At 37.1% G+C, this 15,065-nt stretch overlaps 1 protein-coding gene and 2 long non-coding RNA genes across 3 annotated transcripts; all 3 read right to left on the reverse strand.

Annotated features, from left to right (window-relative positions):
• Positions 1-2,183: 2,183 nt before the first annotated feature.
• LOC149702895 (uncharacterized) lies at positions 2,184-4,928 on the reverse strand. The gene is made up of 2 exons (XM_089866822.1): positions 4,822-4,928; positions 2,184-4,597 (listed from the first exon to the last, which is right to left on the reverse strand). The coding sequence occupies exon 2, from the start codon at positions 4,578-4,580 to the stop codon at positions 2,721-2,723; it is 1,860 nt and encodes a 619-aa protein (XP_089722948.1). The 5' UTR covers positions 4,581-4,597; positions 4,822-4,928; the 3' UTR covers positions 2,184-2,720.
• Positions 4,929-7,263: 2,335 nt separating this feature from the next.
• LOC149702896 (uncharacterized) lies at positions 7,264-9,842 on the reverse strand. The gene is made up of 3 exons (XR_016381885.1): positions 9,747-9,842; positions 8,727-8,906; positions 7,264-8,642 (listed from the first exon to the last, which is right to left on the reverse strand). It is a non-coding gene; the product is annotated as an uncharacterized LOC149702896 (long non-coding RNA).
• A 3,538-nt stretch (positions 9,843-13,380) lies between these two features.
• Positions 13,381-14,071, reverse strand: LOC149702897 (uncharacterized). Its single transcript, XR_016381670.1, has 2 exons — positions 13,671-14,071; positions 13,381-13,597 (listed from the first exon to the last, which is right to left on the reverse strand). It is a non-coding gene; the product is annotated as an uncharacterized LOC149702897 (long non-coding RNA).
• Between the last annotated feature and the right edge of the window lie 994 nt (positions 14,072-15,065).

Raw genomic sequence — 15,065 nt, forward strand, 5'->3', positions numbered from 1 at the left:
GAGAGCTTCATTGTTGTATCTACCACAATATTTTCTTATTTTTATCAAACTTTGAAAATCTTTTGTGAATGAAAAATCTTCAAAGTTGATTGAGACTTAGGCAAAGTACTTAAAAGTTGGACGAGTGTTGTGTATTTAATGATAGGCTTTCAAGAGCTTATTATTTATTTAAACTCGTCTGAACCAAGGCTAAACTTCCAACTTTATTGGGACTAGAATTATACTTAACACCATCATAAAATGATATCACGAATATTTCTAGACAACCGTATTTGGAACTTTACGATTTTAAATATTTTATATAAAAAGGAATATACTGTTGTGTGGGTTTTATTGTATTAAATGTAGAAAATAGCCAGTGGCTATGGGGCATCCTTACAACCTTGAATGACATTAGTACTGTGCGTTGTAATTTTCATTTCGTGATTTCGAGAAATTTTAAAAGCAGGAATCGCATGTTTAACGTCCTTTGAATGCTTTTAGTTACATTTTAAGTTTGGTATGCCTAAGGCTGTAATTGAAATGACATCTTTATGTAGAGGAAAGAAAACTTTACAGTATACCTAGTAAGATGACGGTTCTTTTTTTTTCTTAAGTGCTTTAAGTTAAAACCATTCTGATAGTTTCTACATTCTGGACATTGTTTAAGAATTTTGTGCAATAGTCTATTTATATTAATACGCGATACAGAATTATTTAGTTTACTAATTGTACTTGAACAAGCCTGCGCTCTAGGAGTTTTGGATACTTAGAGTACGCAGAGACGGCAATGTATCAACCCCTTTTTTACATAGAAGAGGCTAATTATAGAGACTTGATGGGAGTCTTGAAAAAGTGTCATCACGATCATGACCTTAACAAATGCCCCAGGCCAACAAAACTAAGGGCTCTCCACCTTCGTTACATATCCTGCTAAAGCTTATTGGTGTCCACCTTGGGTACGTATCCTGCTAAAGCTTATTGGTGTCCACCTTGGGTACGTATCCTGCTAAAGCTTATTGGTGTCCACCTATGGTACCTATCCTGCTAAAGCTTATTGGTGTCCACCTATGGTACCTATCCTGCTAAAGCCTATTGGTGTCCACCTTGGGTACCTATCCTGCTAAAGCCTATTGGTGTCCACCTTGGGTACCTATCCTGCTAAAGCTTATTGGTGTACACCTTGGGTACCTATCCTGCTAAAGCTTATTGGTGTCCACCTATGGTACCTATCCTGCTAAAGTTTATTGGTATCAACCTATGGTACCTATCCTGCTAAAGCTTATTGGTGACCACCTATGGTACCTATCCTGCTAAAGCCTATTGGTGTCCACCTTGGGTACCTATCCTGCTAAAGCTTATTGGTGTACACCTTGGGTACCTATCCTGCTAAAGCTTATTGGTGTCCACCTATGGTACCTATCCTGCTAAAGTTTATTGGTGTCAACCTATGGTACCTATCCTGCTAAAGCTTATTGGTGTCCACCTTGGGTACCTATCCTGCTAAAGCTTATTGGTGTCAACCTATAGTACCTATCCTGCTAAAGCTTATTGGTGTCCACCTTGGGTACCTATCCTGCTAAAGCTTATTGGTGTCCACCTTGGGTACCTATCCTGCTAAAGCTTATTGGTGTCCACCTTGGGTACCTATCCTACTAAAGCTTATTGGTGTCCACCTTGGGTACCTATCCTACTAAAGCTTATTGGTGTCCACCTTGGGTACCTATCCTGCTAAAGCTTATTGGTGTCCACCTTGGGTACCTATCCTACTAAAGCTTATTGGTGTCCACCTTGGGTACCTATCCTACTAAAGCTTATTGGTGTCCACCTTGGGTACCTATCCTACTAAAGCTTATTGGTGTCCACCTATGGTACCTATCCTGCTAAAGTTTATTGGTGTCAACCTATGGTACCTATCCTACTAAAGCTTATTGGTGTCCACCTTGGGTACCTATCCTACTAAAGCTTATTGGTGTCCACCTTGGGTACCTATCCTGCTAAAGCTTATTGGTGTCCACCTTGGGTACCTATCCTACTAAAGCTTATTGGTGTCCACCTATGGTACCTATCCTGCTAAAGTTTATTGGTGTCAACCTATGGTACCTATCCTGCTAAAGCTTATTGGTGTCCACCTTGGGTACCTATCCTACTAAAGCTTATTGGTGTCCACCTTGGGTACCTATCCTGCCAAAGGCCTTTGGTGTCTACATTGGGTACCTATCCTGCCAAAGGCCTTTGGTGTCTACATTGGGTACCTATCCCGCTAAAGCTTATTGGTGCACTACCTCCTATATAAGATTCTTATATAGGAGGTAGTGCGCGGACAGAAATTGTTCAGCCAATGAGAGGTCCTAGAACCAAAATAAAAAATCTAGAACGTTATCGCCATCTATGGTGTTATACCGTTTGATTGGTCTACGCGGGAAATACAAACGCACAAAACTGTCGTGGCTATTTGCTAAGACGTATACAAGTAGATTCTATCATTAAATAAACTAACAACATTCGGAATTAATTTCAAAATATAATTTTTTATTAGGAATGTAATGACAATTGAATAAAATTTTATGTGGAACAGAAAAATTTAGTGAAAATAACAAAAAAAAAAAAACATAGCACTTTCTCTTAAGGCTTAGGAATAATTTTTTAAGGACACTTTTTGGCTTAAGGCTTAAAATTTTTTATGTTTGAAGATGAATCTATTAAGTAATGAATAAATTCATCGTTTGAGAGAGACTTTCTTAATAGAAGTCTAACGTATCCATCCCATGATCCGAATCTTGACGTGAACTCTCATGATGCATTGCAGAGGGCCTTGCCCAATCATCACGATTTCCACGATAGATTGCTACATTGCGATGCACTTGGTCAGCATCACGTACACCTCGACCTGCATAACGAATAGCTCGGCCCTCATCACGAATAGCTCGGCCCTCATAACGCATATCTAGGCTAGCAACACGTTGTCGTAGTGCTTGAAACCGTACGGTCTGAAGTTGAGCTGTATCAAATCGAGCTTGACTCGCAATACATTGGGTCTCCGCAGCATTACGCTGGGCCTGAGTCGCATTACTCTGGGTCTGCGTCGCATCACGTTGGGTCGGCATCCCATAACGCTGGGCCTGAGTCGCATTACTCTGGGTCAGCGTCGCATCACGTTGGGTCGGCATCGCATAACGCTGGGCCTGCGCTGCATTGCGTTGAGGTTGACCCGCCCGACGTAGCGGCAGGTTAAACACTTGTTCCCAGGCATTTGGTTGAGTAGGCACTTGTTTTTCGGCGGCAACCTGCGTCTTTGGCTTCAAATTATTTCTGGCAGCAAGAACTTGCTCTCTTTGATCCTTGACATCTATGGCCAAATAATCCACAATCTTCGTGATAAATTGATCAATGGTAGGTGATTTTACTTGACTTTTGATTTCCATACGACATAAGGGACAATCCTTTTTATTTTTGTTCCTCCACGATGTAATGCAGTGATCGCAAAAGGTGTGGCTACACCCCAATATTGTGGCCTCGATGAAAAACTCTGAACATATGGGGCAATTCAATTCAGTTTCTATGATTTCCCTAATGTGACTCTGCATGTCTTTTAAGACTTGGTCTTGGCCATTATTTTGAATTGATTTCTCAACTTCCAAAATGGCCGACATTTCATCTATTTTTTCAGATAATGTGACTAGATCTTCTTCCAAGTTGGTGTTGGTTATTGACAAATCCTGGTTCCTTTTCTGCAATGTCTCGTACTCCGATTGTAGTTTGATGTTTTTGTCCTGCAGTTCCTTGAATTGGTCTTCGTTATATGATTTGTCCAACTTTTTCTCCAATATCTCGCACTGCAATTGTTGTTTGCTGTACTTGTCCTGCAGTTCCTTGAATTGGGCTTCATTGTACGATTTGGCCAACTTTTTCTCCAAATCGGCGATCTTCTTATTCTTATCCTTGTTCTGATTTTCCAAACTTTCGAGTTTCTTCACTTTTTGATCCAGAACTTCGCGAACTGTTTCACCCTTAGCTTTCAAATTACTAACTTCGGTCTTTAGTTTAGTAATTTCAGTAGACAATTTAGCAATTGTGCCATTAGCTGCGGAAATTTTGTCGTTCATTTCACGACTTTCCAACAAAAACTGTGAACGAGCACGGTCCATTTTACGAATTCCTTCTTCTATCACCTCTGTCTTTTCCATAGCCTTGCTTAACTCTAAAACTTTACGTAGATTTTCAGTTAGTTCAATGGTATCAATTTTATGGTTTTCAAGCTTATTAGCCCGCGTCATTTCAGTCTTTAGTGAAATTAATTTCGCTTTAAGTTCCTTCTCCAACTTTTCATTGCGTTCCGTCAAAACCGAGATAACCTCATCTTTCTCCTTGGATAATTTTTCTAAATTCTCCGTCTTCTTTACCACCTTCTCTGACGCTAATTCCATTTTAACCGTTTCCATTTCGGCTTTCAATGCCTCAATTTGGTTCAAATGTACCATTTGAAAAGCATTTTCATCCGGTACCATATCCTCAATTTCACTGTTGTTGTTATCTTTAGACCTTGGACCAGCTTCACCGGGACAAGACAGTCCATGAAAAACGCAGCTCACAAAAGCCATTGGTGATCCCAGCGCACCTAGCGGGAACAAATGAAAGATGGCGGACAAACAAGATTGCACGTGTATTATTTTGTTATACATCGCGCGTGCGCGCATTATTCGAAACGATTTTTGACAATCAAACTTGGTCAAAGGCTTAGGAAAAGGAACAAATTTAACGCCTTTCACATAAGTGGGGTCAAAGCATCGAGAATCATTTTTGCATTTTGGGTAAATACAGTGTTTAACCGTTATTACATACCTAATTCATGGATGAAGGATGCGCGTGCAAAACTTTCGACGCTCGCGGGTCTACAGGATGTGCAACTCCCTATACTAAAAAGTAGACAAGTCGATACTAGCGCCGCCTGGCTACCAGCCCTGGAAACCCTCGCGTGAAAAAAAAAATACTGGACATAAGAAAAAAAACCACTGTTTTGCTTCTAGCAGACGACGCTAAGGAAAAAAATAGACGGTACGCGTGTTTTTTTCTTATGTCCAGAATTTTTTATTTTTCCATCGAGGGTTTCCAGCGCTGGTAGCCAGGCGGCGCTAGTATCGACTTGTCTACTTTTTAGCATAGGGAGTTGCACATCCTGTTGAGCGTCGAAAGTTTTGCACGCGCATCCTTCATCCATGCCTAATTTCTTAAATGAAAACTTAAATTTCCGTTTATCCAGCCCGCTTCTTCGAAATTAGTCGCCCCGTTAAATGTCCTAACCGCCCGTTTACAAATCTCACTTGTGAAGGGTCCTGATTTGTTGAAAAGTCGCGCATGCGCCGTGTAAACCGGATGTGTAACAAATTTACGGGAAACGAGGGAAAGTAGTCTTTTCTTCGCCCCTTATTTCAATGGCTTTTATGAGCCAAACTGGATTGCCTTACCAAAGGCTAGAGTGTCTAGTCCCGGTAACTGTTCCGTCTTAAGCAGACAACGCTTCGCCCCTCTCCATTTTGAAAACCGCCTATTTTTCTACCTTACAGCCTACAGGGTTTGAAACAAATCGTCTCAGCAATAATAAGAATCCGAAAGGACAGACCTATGAAAAACATTAACATGTACAAAAATGGGCCAAGCCTCGCTTCGTGCCCTCTCCGCCGTAAAACGTTCTGAGATCCCATGTAGAGCCAAGTCTGCCTTTAGTTCTCATTCAATCGCCAATTGAACAATTATGTTATAAATTAAGTCCTTTTCCTAATTAATAACCAATATTCTTTGACTCTATCATTATTATACATCTTTGTTCGTATCAAAAATATCGTGACTTGGCAATCGCCAATAAGTAATATTAAAAGGAAGTCGAGGGGATATTCACTAAATCGTTGCCGATTTTAAAATAATCGAAGGGATATTCACTAAATCGTTTATGGTCGAGGGGATATGTACAAGTTTATAAGATGAGTCATGCACAACCCTATGTACAAATTATATGGTGAGTTATGCATAACCCTATTTACAAGTTTATAAGGCGATTTATGCATAACCTTATGTACACGTTGCGCAGTGATTGGTGTCCACCTTGGGTACGTATCCTGCTAAAGCTTATTGGTGTCCACCTTGGGTACGTATCCTGCTAAAGCTTATTTTCTAGGTTTTTAAGCTCTCAAAAGAAAAGTCAAGTTAAGGAGAAGAGAAAGGAACTTTATTTATTTCTGCGAAATTTACAAATTGTTCAAACAAATAAAAGCCAAGAATGTTTAAGGTCAATTGTTATTTCGAGTAGTTAATGCAATTCCTTAATTTTGCGATCCACTTCGTCAGCGCGGTCTTTAATTTTATTCCATTGCTCCACGTTGAAGGCGATTCCTTTTCGTCCTGGTTTCAGTTCTCCATCAGACTTGTAGTATTCTCGCATATCAATCAGTGGTTTTCCTTTGAACATTCTGACGCTGATGAACCGGTTATCGGAGATGGCAATCAGGTCCGAAGTTTCGCTATCACCACCCGATGATTTCGACTTGGACTTCTTAGGGTCAGCCTTGACCTTCTTGTCCTCCTCGGATTCCGATGACGCTGCCTTCTTACCCTTCTTCTTTGTATCTGGCTTGGATTTAGACTTGGGCGCAGGTTTGCTGGCTATTTTCTTGTCAAAGTCCGAATCAGAATTGGACTCCGCGTCCTTCTTCTTGGCAGCAGCTGCAGCTGCAGCTTCGGCAATCTTCTTTGATTTAGGCTTAGGAGCGGACTTAACAGGGGAAGAGTCGGAATTGGAATCCTCCTTTTTCTTACTTTCAGCTACCTTCTTAGATTTTGGTTTAGGGCCCTGCGCTGGCTTCTTGTCTGAATCCGAATTTGAGTCATTTTTCTTACTCTCAGCGCTTTTTTTCGGAATAGGCTTAGCAGTTCCAGAATCGGAGCTACTGCTTTCATCTTTGCTATCTTGCTTGGGTTTCTTGTCCACTCTCGTTTCTTCTTCCGATGAGGATTCCGAGCTATTCTTACGTTTGCTGGCCATTTTAATGAATAAAGTCTCAAAATTAATAAATTGCTTTTACTATTTTCTTGGCCTTTACACCGCAATAATGGCAATACAATTGTTTCCGTTGAAACACAGCCTTCCGAAAAAATTGGCTATGAATACCGCCTAGCGTCTTCCAAATGAAAAATTCCGTTGGAGGCTTGGGGTCAAATTGAACCAATAACCGGCCGCTTTTAGGGAGCATGCGCGATGATCATTTAACCTTGCTCCCTTTTTTTTTTTTTTTACTTTTTAGGCCAAAAAAGTCGCAGAGTTGGCGCGTCTACGTTTTTAGTGTTTTACATCCTATTTATGTAAAATTTAATGGTGAATTATATCGATGTTGCGTGTTTAAAATGTGAATTAAATTTGTCTTTTACATCAGTGGATTCCCCAAAATAATGTAAGTACATTTATGAGTAATTATTTGTTAGGTTTATTAGGATTGCAGAAACGGTACTGACGACACCCAAAATAAAAAATACTAAGCCTTGGCTTCACTGAGTGATATTATTAACTGTGTTTTAGAATGTTGGTAAAATTGGTTACTAAATGTGTAGCTTAAGGGTAGGATTGTACTTTAGTGAGCCACACATTCCTGCAATTTTTATTAAAATCGAATAGAATCAAATCCCCATGAATAAAAGGAAATATTGAGAGAGGACTCAAAATTTAACAAACTTTTAATAGACCCCATTGCCGACACTCTTATATCAAAAACATCTATGACGTGTGTTAATATTCAACTCAAATATAAGCCAGACTAGTTCAATATTAGATTCCTAAGTAAACCTAACTGTCCCTGAACTCAATCACGATTCAAAAATTGAAAATTCTAACGTAATTAAAATATTTTTCATAGAGTATGCAAATAAGTGATATCATTCAAAGTATTGACGGCTGAAAAAAAAAATTGGGTTATAATAAACAATATTATCTTAATAATTAAATAAATTAGAATTTCCGTCTGTATCTTTACAGAGAAGATAATCATTCTTTTTAAGCTATGGTATTTTTTTATTTTTATTGCATGTACTCTTAAATATACTAGTTTTTGGATCGAGGTTGAGAGTTCGGGATTGTATTTAATAATGGTATTCAAACCCCCATCATTTCGGATATAAAGCTATATGATAAATTTCATCTAGCTGGACGTCCCTGACTCGATACAGAGTAATGACACCCAGTTTTAGCATTTCTTAAGGTTTATTGTGATCAAAAACATAAAGCTGCCACTTGACTATTGTTTATACAGTTGGTACCAAGTATATTTGGCCCAGATTATTCTTTTGTACGTTCCGGTTAGCTTAAATTTTGATTGAACTGATAACAACACTTACAAATAACAACAAAGTTTTAATTTTTTGATTGGATGGATGAAAAATTTTGTTTATTTTATCATTATTTTAATGAACCAAAGTTATGATTATGATTGGGGTTTTCCAGAAGAATTTATAAGTTTTACGCAATTAGATTTAATAATTTCGAATACCCTGATATACCGGATATGGATTTAATTGCAAAATTAAACGTCAACCACTAATCTTGGTGACGACGACCTGCAAGGCGTCTTTAGGGCTAGATTCAATAGCAATGCAGAGTCAGAGCTATTTATTGCGTTTTTCTTTGAAATAGAGTACAGTGTCTCATTGTTGCGATTAGGATTAGTATCATAAAGTTAAATAATAGTAAAGATGGCCCTAGTTACCTTGAAAGAAGTTGTTCTTGGGTAATATCCCACAATTTATTTTTAAGGGAGGGTTTGAAGGGGTTCGCAACGAATTTCTGTTGACGTAGAACACGCAATCAAGTACGTTTTTAAACCGGATGTGTCTGTTGTTAAGTTCACTGCACCACAAAGATCCAACACAAATAGTAGTTGGATCACCTTAAACCTGGAAATAGTTTAATACAAAACCAAAAATTTTGTTGACCATATGTTTCCCGTAGCAGATAAATTTTAATTAAAGAAAACATAACCTCCAATTAGGCGTTCTGGCAAAATTGAAAGGACCATAGCTAGGGGTTAAAGGTGACAAATATTTAAACTACCCTAACCCTGCTGTTATACTCCCTTTAATTAGTGAAAGGAGTTAGATTTCTCTTGGTATATTTGTAGAAGTTCATAAGATATGTTCCATACGTTTGTGACCGGTAACTAAGAGCTTGTCATAAAGTGACGTAGGTAAAACGTCATAGTTTCTCGTAAAGCGACGCCTGGTGAGGCGCTGTCAAAGGCTTAGTAATGCAGACTAAATAGGAAGATGGAAGTCCTTCAAAATTAACCACCGAGTGTAGGACTTCAATTCTCGCTTGTCGTTCTCTAACTAGTTATCTCGAGCTGTAAGTCTCTAGCATTACGAAGTATAGTTAGTGTCATACTTATAGAAGGAACATATCTTATAAACTTATGGTAACATTAATTCAACATAGCTCGCCTTGATAACTCAATCACGTTTCAGTCTGTTTTTATTTTTAATTTTGATGTTCATTATTTTCGATCGAAGCGAAAGCATTTCCCAAAACGTCAAGGGATTAAGGATTAATGATTGAGATAGTAGCTGCTAGAGTAAATGCCTTTAAACAAGGCACACGTTGAACTTCAAAACGACGCTCCGTTGATTTTAATAGGGGAAAAAATAAAACTTTTTCTTGAAGAGGGCCCCACTATGAAGGACGTATTTGTGCCCCTTTCATCTTATTTTTTCTTTTTAAAGAAAACCTTTACCTATGGGCCCCAGTTCATGGTTGATCTGGCTTTAAAGTGATAGTGACACGTTGGTTTATGTAGTAAGATTTTTGCTGTTGTTTTCTTTCTTGAAATAGAGAGGGAGTTAATGTCGGTTATTAGTGGCTTAGCAATGGCCACCATCAGTTTCAATCCTGTAATTTGATGAATCTGGTCCTATGAAAGGGTTAGCGACTTGAGGTTAAATGTAATGCATTTTAGTATAGTCAAATGAACAACAGGTACACTTATTACGCTGAGTGGTTCTGATCTTCTGAATGTTCACCTCAAAGTTGAAGAAAAACGTTAGTGCTCATCTCTAGCTTTATGAAAATGTCTTAGTGCTAGAGGTCAGCACTGAAAGTTTCTTAGTGCTGACCTCTAGGTTTATGAAATTTTCTTAGTGTTGACCTCTAGGTTTATGAAATTTTCTTAGTGCTGACCTCTAGGTTTATGAAATTTTCTTAGTGCTGACCTCTAGGTTTATGAAATTTTCTTAGTGCTGACCTCTAGGTTTATGAAATTTTCTTAGTGCTGACCTCTAGGTTTATGAAATTTTCTTAGTGCTGACCTCTAGGTTTATGAAATTTTCTTAGTGCTGACCTCTAGGTTTATGAAAATTTCTTAGTGTTCATCTCTAATTAGGTTTAAAAAAATTTCTTAGTGTTCATCTCTAACTAGGTTTATGAAAATTTCTTAGTGTTCATCTCTAATTAGGTTTAAAAAAATTTCTTAGTGTTCATCTCTAACTAGGTTTGTGAAAATTTCTTAGCGCGTACTCCTATGTTTATGAAAATTTCTCAGTGCCCATCATAGGTTTATGAAAATTTCTTAATAATAAAATCTAGGTTTATGAGTTTTTTCGAAGTATACCAAATGATTTATGTAAAACAATCTTAATGGTGTCTTTTTTTTTCATTTTTCTAAAATCATTCTTCAAATATTTAACACTCAAACGTTTTAAGTTGTAAAATATTTGCTGTCACTATCTCTTTGCAATTTAACGGTTATTTTCATCGTAATTAATTATTTGACATGTCCTTGGAGGGGCTCCTTAAAGTTCTATAAACCAAGTTTGCAGACCACTCCGTTTTCCGTTTTTATCCGTATAATCTTTCGGAATTTTCACCACCGTCAATGCGAAACAACTTTATTCTTAACGGTTCAAGCAGTTTCAGAAAAACATGAATTAATATTTTTCAATTAAATATTATTTCTTGGAATCTAAATAAATGTGTCGTGTATCAATTAAACTAACAATTTAATTATATATTACCTTAAATTCATTCCATTCTTAAAAATAACTAAATTATATTTTAAAAATAATGCCCTTTGGCTATATTAGAATCAAGGCTAAATATGGTACCGCCTTTCAAAATATTTAAAGAAAAAAAAATTAAATTACAAGTACGTCATATTAATATCTACGTGTGCCTTAGTGTGACACCAAGAAGCGATATCTAGTTTATTAGGGAGAAGGTATAAATTCGCCACATTTCCAGCTTTATCTCCAGTCCAAACGTAGGTAGGTCCGGAGTTAATCCCCGCCTCTAAATTACAGCCAGCATCTCATTGGTTCTTGAAAACTCACGTCAGCGCGACGTGATTGACGAAAATTACGTATTTTCCGACTGAGGAGAGGAGGCGAAATAGCCCGGGCTCCTTTTACGTCCCCACTTGTATTTTGAAAGGGGGACTGGGACTATGGCGCGCGAATACTTCGGCATCTTATAACTTCTCCCTAGTAAACTAGATATCGCCTCTTGATATTTTCCGGAGATTTTTCTACATAGATTAAGCCAAAATAATTTTTTATATGAGCATGTATTTTTATTCCTCTATATTTTTCTATAAAACCCACTTTTTTCTCCTATAAAATCCTGTTATTCCAAAAAAATTCCTGCCTTTCCGATAAGGAATTTTACATGCACCTTGACCAATTAGTAACCCTAAAATTAAATTAAAATGTAGAGAAAGAAGAGAAAATTCCTCTAATTAGAACTGTATATAATTTTCACTATTAATTTACCTTCTCTAGACTCTTAGTCAAGTTTCTCAATATCAAATTCTTTCTAAGCACACCATCATTTTTTAAGGGCGTGGTGAATTCGTGGTAGTGGATCGAGAAAGTTATGTCTCCGAGATAATCCTCTCTCTTAACTCTATTAAAACATTATGAGGTCAAACTATTTGTTGGGTTAAAAGTCCCTGAGGCGTTCACCGCTTGTAGCAGAAGTAGTATGAGACTAGAAGTATCTAGGTAACCAAATTCTTCACTTGACGAAAGTGAATATTCTTGATAACACACCAACGGTTTGCCCTCTGGTAGCTGTTTCTGAATTTTCCCTCCAAAACGTGAGACGCTCGTGGCGGTAGACGGCCGAACTAGATTCAAGCACCCGCGTCCGTGTTCCGCGGCTTTAGGTTGAGGGGAAGGGGGTAGGAAATTCTTTTTGGAACTAGACCTATTTTTTTCTCTGTAGTGTAGGCGCGACGGAAGCGGCATAAAATCCTCAAATTTGTTCACTAGTGCCAGGATCTACTACCAATGCTAGAGCTCTTTACTTCTAGTCTCATCTTACTTCTGCTTGTAGTTATGTCATAGAAGCGCGTGCCAACACGAACTGGCGTCTGCGTACTCCCCGTGTTAATTGTTTTTAACTGATAAGTAACTTTGTAGTTTTAGAAAAAAGAGAAATTAGCCCTGCAGTGTAAAGGGAGACACATTGGATATTGTAGACTCGTTTCTGTTCTATCTCTATGTAGTTTAAGTATTTATTATACCTACTTAATTTAATTTCTCAAGTTTCATAATATTTTAGGTAATAAAAATTAATAGTGCTTGTCAAATATGTTATCGCCGGAGACTTACAGTCTATGCTATAATATGAAACCTGAAGAAAGATTAGGTTAATATGTATGTAGGTTTAAGTGTGATCATAAATTTATTGGGGAGAAAATCGAAGATTATTTTGCAAAATGGAGAGAAACGAAGGTCTGATGAAAATACATGATAATAATTTAAATTAAGGGAAAATATCCATGGAAATGTTTGAAATTATGGGGAAATATTCAAGGTAATTATGAAAATAAGGGGATAAATTCAAGGTAATGATGAAAATAAGGGGATAAATTCGAGGTAATGATGAAAATAAGGGGATAAATTCGAGGTAATGATGAAAATAAGGGGATAAATTCGAGGTAATGATGAAAATAAGGGGATAAATTCGAGGTAATGATGAAAATAAGGGGATAAATTCGAGGTAATGATGAAAATAAGGGGATAAATTCGAGGTCATGATGAAAATAAGGGGATAAATTCGAGGTCATGATGAAAATGAGGGGATAAATTCGAGGTCATGATGAAAATGAGGGGATAAATTCGAGGTCATGATGAAAATGAGGGGATAAATTCGAGGTCATGATGAAAATGAGGGGATAAATTCGAGGTAATGATGAAAATGAGGGGATAAATTCGAGGTAATGATTGAAAAAGGCTGAAAATTCAAGATTGTGATTGAAATTTGTGTATGTATCAAAGCTTTATAGTAGAGGACTTGAACAAAAATTTAATGAAATCCTTGTGGTGTTCGAAATGTTGGTATTTAGCTTGTAATTCGGCAATTACACGAAATTATGTTTTAAACTTACATTTATTTAAATTTATCCATCTTTACAAATTAAAAATTTCCTTATTATGTACAATATAAGATCATATTTTCGGTGAAGATAATTATTTAAATTCTTAGACGTTGCAAATATTAGCCCCTTCTTGAAATAAACCTTCGATTTTGCTCGCACTGAATCCTTCTCGTCTCCCTCTCACAAATTTCTCGAAATTTATGTAAATCCTGTAAAAAATATATACACGTTTAAATGTTAAAACCCCGGCAATATTATCAAGTAGATAGTTCAAAATCTTACCTCAGTCACTGATGACACGCTAGCCATTTCATTGGTAATCTTGATTTTCTTAATTACTGTTACTTGTAAATTATTGTTGACAAATAACGGGTCACATTTAATGTCCCGTTTTCTTGACATTTCTACTTCTCGCGGAAAAATATTATGGACTGCACAGAAATTTGTCTTAAACGAGAACGAACGACCAAAGTGAAGTTATTTTTGAAGTTTAAAAAATTGGGAAGATAAGAATTTATCTGAACATTGCAATCTTATCTCGGCTGGGCGAAAGTCAAGATCAGTTGCTTGTTAGTTCATAGTGATGTTATAAACGACTGGTTTCGAATTACTGGGGTTCGATTGATAAAGAGCTTTATAATATACTGGGTGTTTCTGATAAGTCTGCGATAAATTAAGGGGAATGTTCTTTTGGGGGATTTTGAGTCGAAAATGTAACTTCTATGATATTTTGCCGTCTGGGCCACCGTTTTCGAGTTATGATTTAAGTATATCCCCCTTAATTTATAGCAGACTTATCAGCCCCTGACGTCATTTCGTTTAGATAGAGACCTAACACGTCAACTTAATTACTCTTACTTTGATTTAAATCTTAGTGCCTCCAGTGCCTCCACTGGAAATAACCACGTGATCCCTCGAAACATAATTCACATACTAGGCATAATTCGAACATGAAATTCAAGTTATCTTACTCGTTCATATCCACATTAAATTGTTGACTAGCTAAGGACATCCCATAATGTTCTTAACTTCACTTATAGTTAAAAAATTTTCAGTTTAGGACATTTTTTTGTCATTTTGTTTTACCAGTGGTCGTACTCGTACCTTTTTGGTTTCTACTTTCAAAATATTGGTCCCAATTTTACCCTATTTTTTGTCGTGAAAAGTGACAGTCCCTTTTTAACCTATTTATTTTTGAGATTTGATGGGAGCCCCGTTAGAACACTAGCACCTTAAAACAGAGAATTTGCATCAGAAAATTTCGTGGCAACCCTGTTTAACACCCACCTACACATAACATCTGAATAAAAGCTTTCTTTTTAAACAAATTATCCATCATTTTTGCTCGGTGGGGAGGTCGTTCACTGCTGAGATAAAGAATCAAAAATAAAGTCTCTCCTCGTGCGACCTCGACCAATATTTTTACGTATTTGTGCTTATAATCATTTTGTAGGTAAAAAATAGCGGGAGAATGATTGGAAAGTACCTTACGTAATCTAAGTGAATTTTAAATTCTAAATTTGTCAACCGATTCTCGCTCGTTAAGTATAAGACGAGGTCCCCTTTTTATTTAATAATATTTTCTTTTCTATCTTGGTGATTTTGCAAGTGGGTCGTCTTTATTATTATGTTATGACTTGAAGGTTGATTTCGGTATAGTGCAGGGTTAATTTTTCT

The sequence above is a fragment of the Phalangium opilio genome, unplaced genomic scaffold, assembly GCF_054372755.1.
Source record: "Phalangium opilio isolate 3A_F unplaced genomic scaffold, DU_Popi_V2 ptg000017l_1, whole genome shotgun sequence".
NCBI lineage: Eukaryota > Metazoa > Arthropoda > Arachnida > Opiliones > Phalangiidae > Phalangium > Phalangium opilio.

Coding starts and splice junctions, on each gene's coding strand:
- LOC149702895 (XM_089866822.1), bottom strand. CDS start 4,580: ATGGCTTTTGTGAGCTGCGTTTTTCATGGACTGTCTTGTCCCGGTGAA.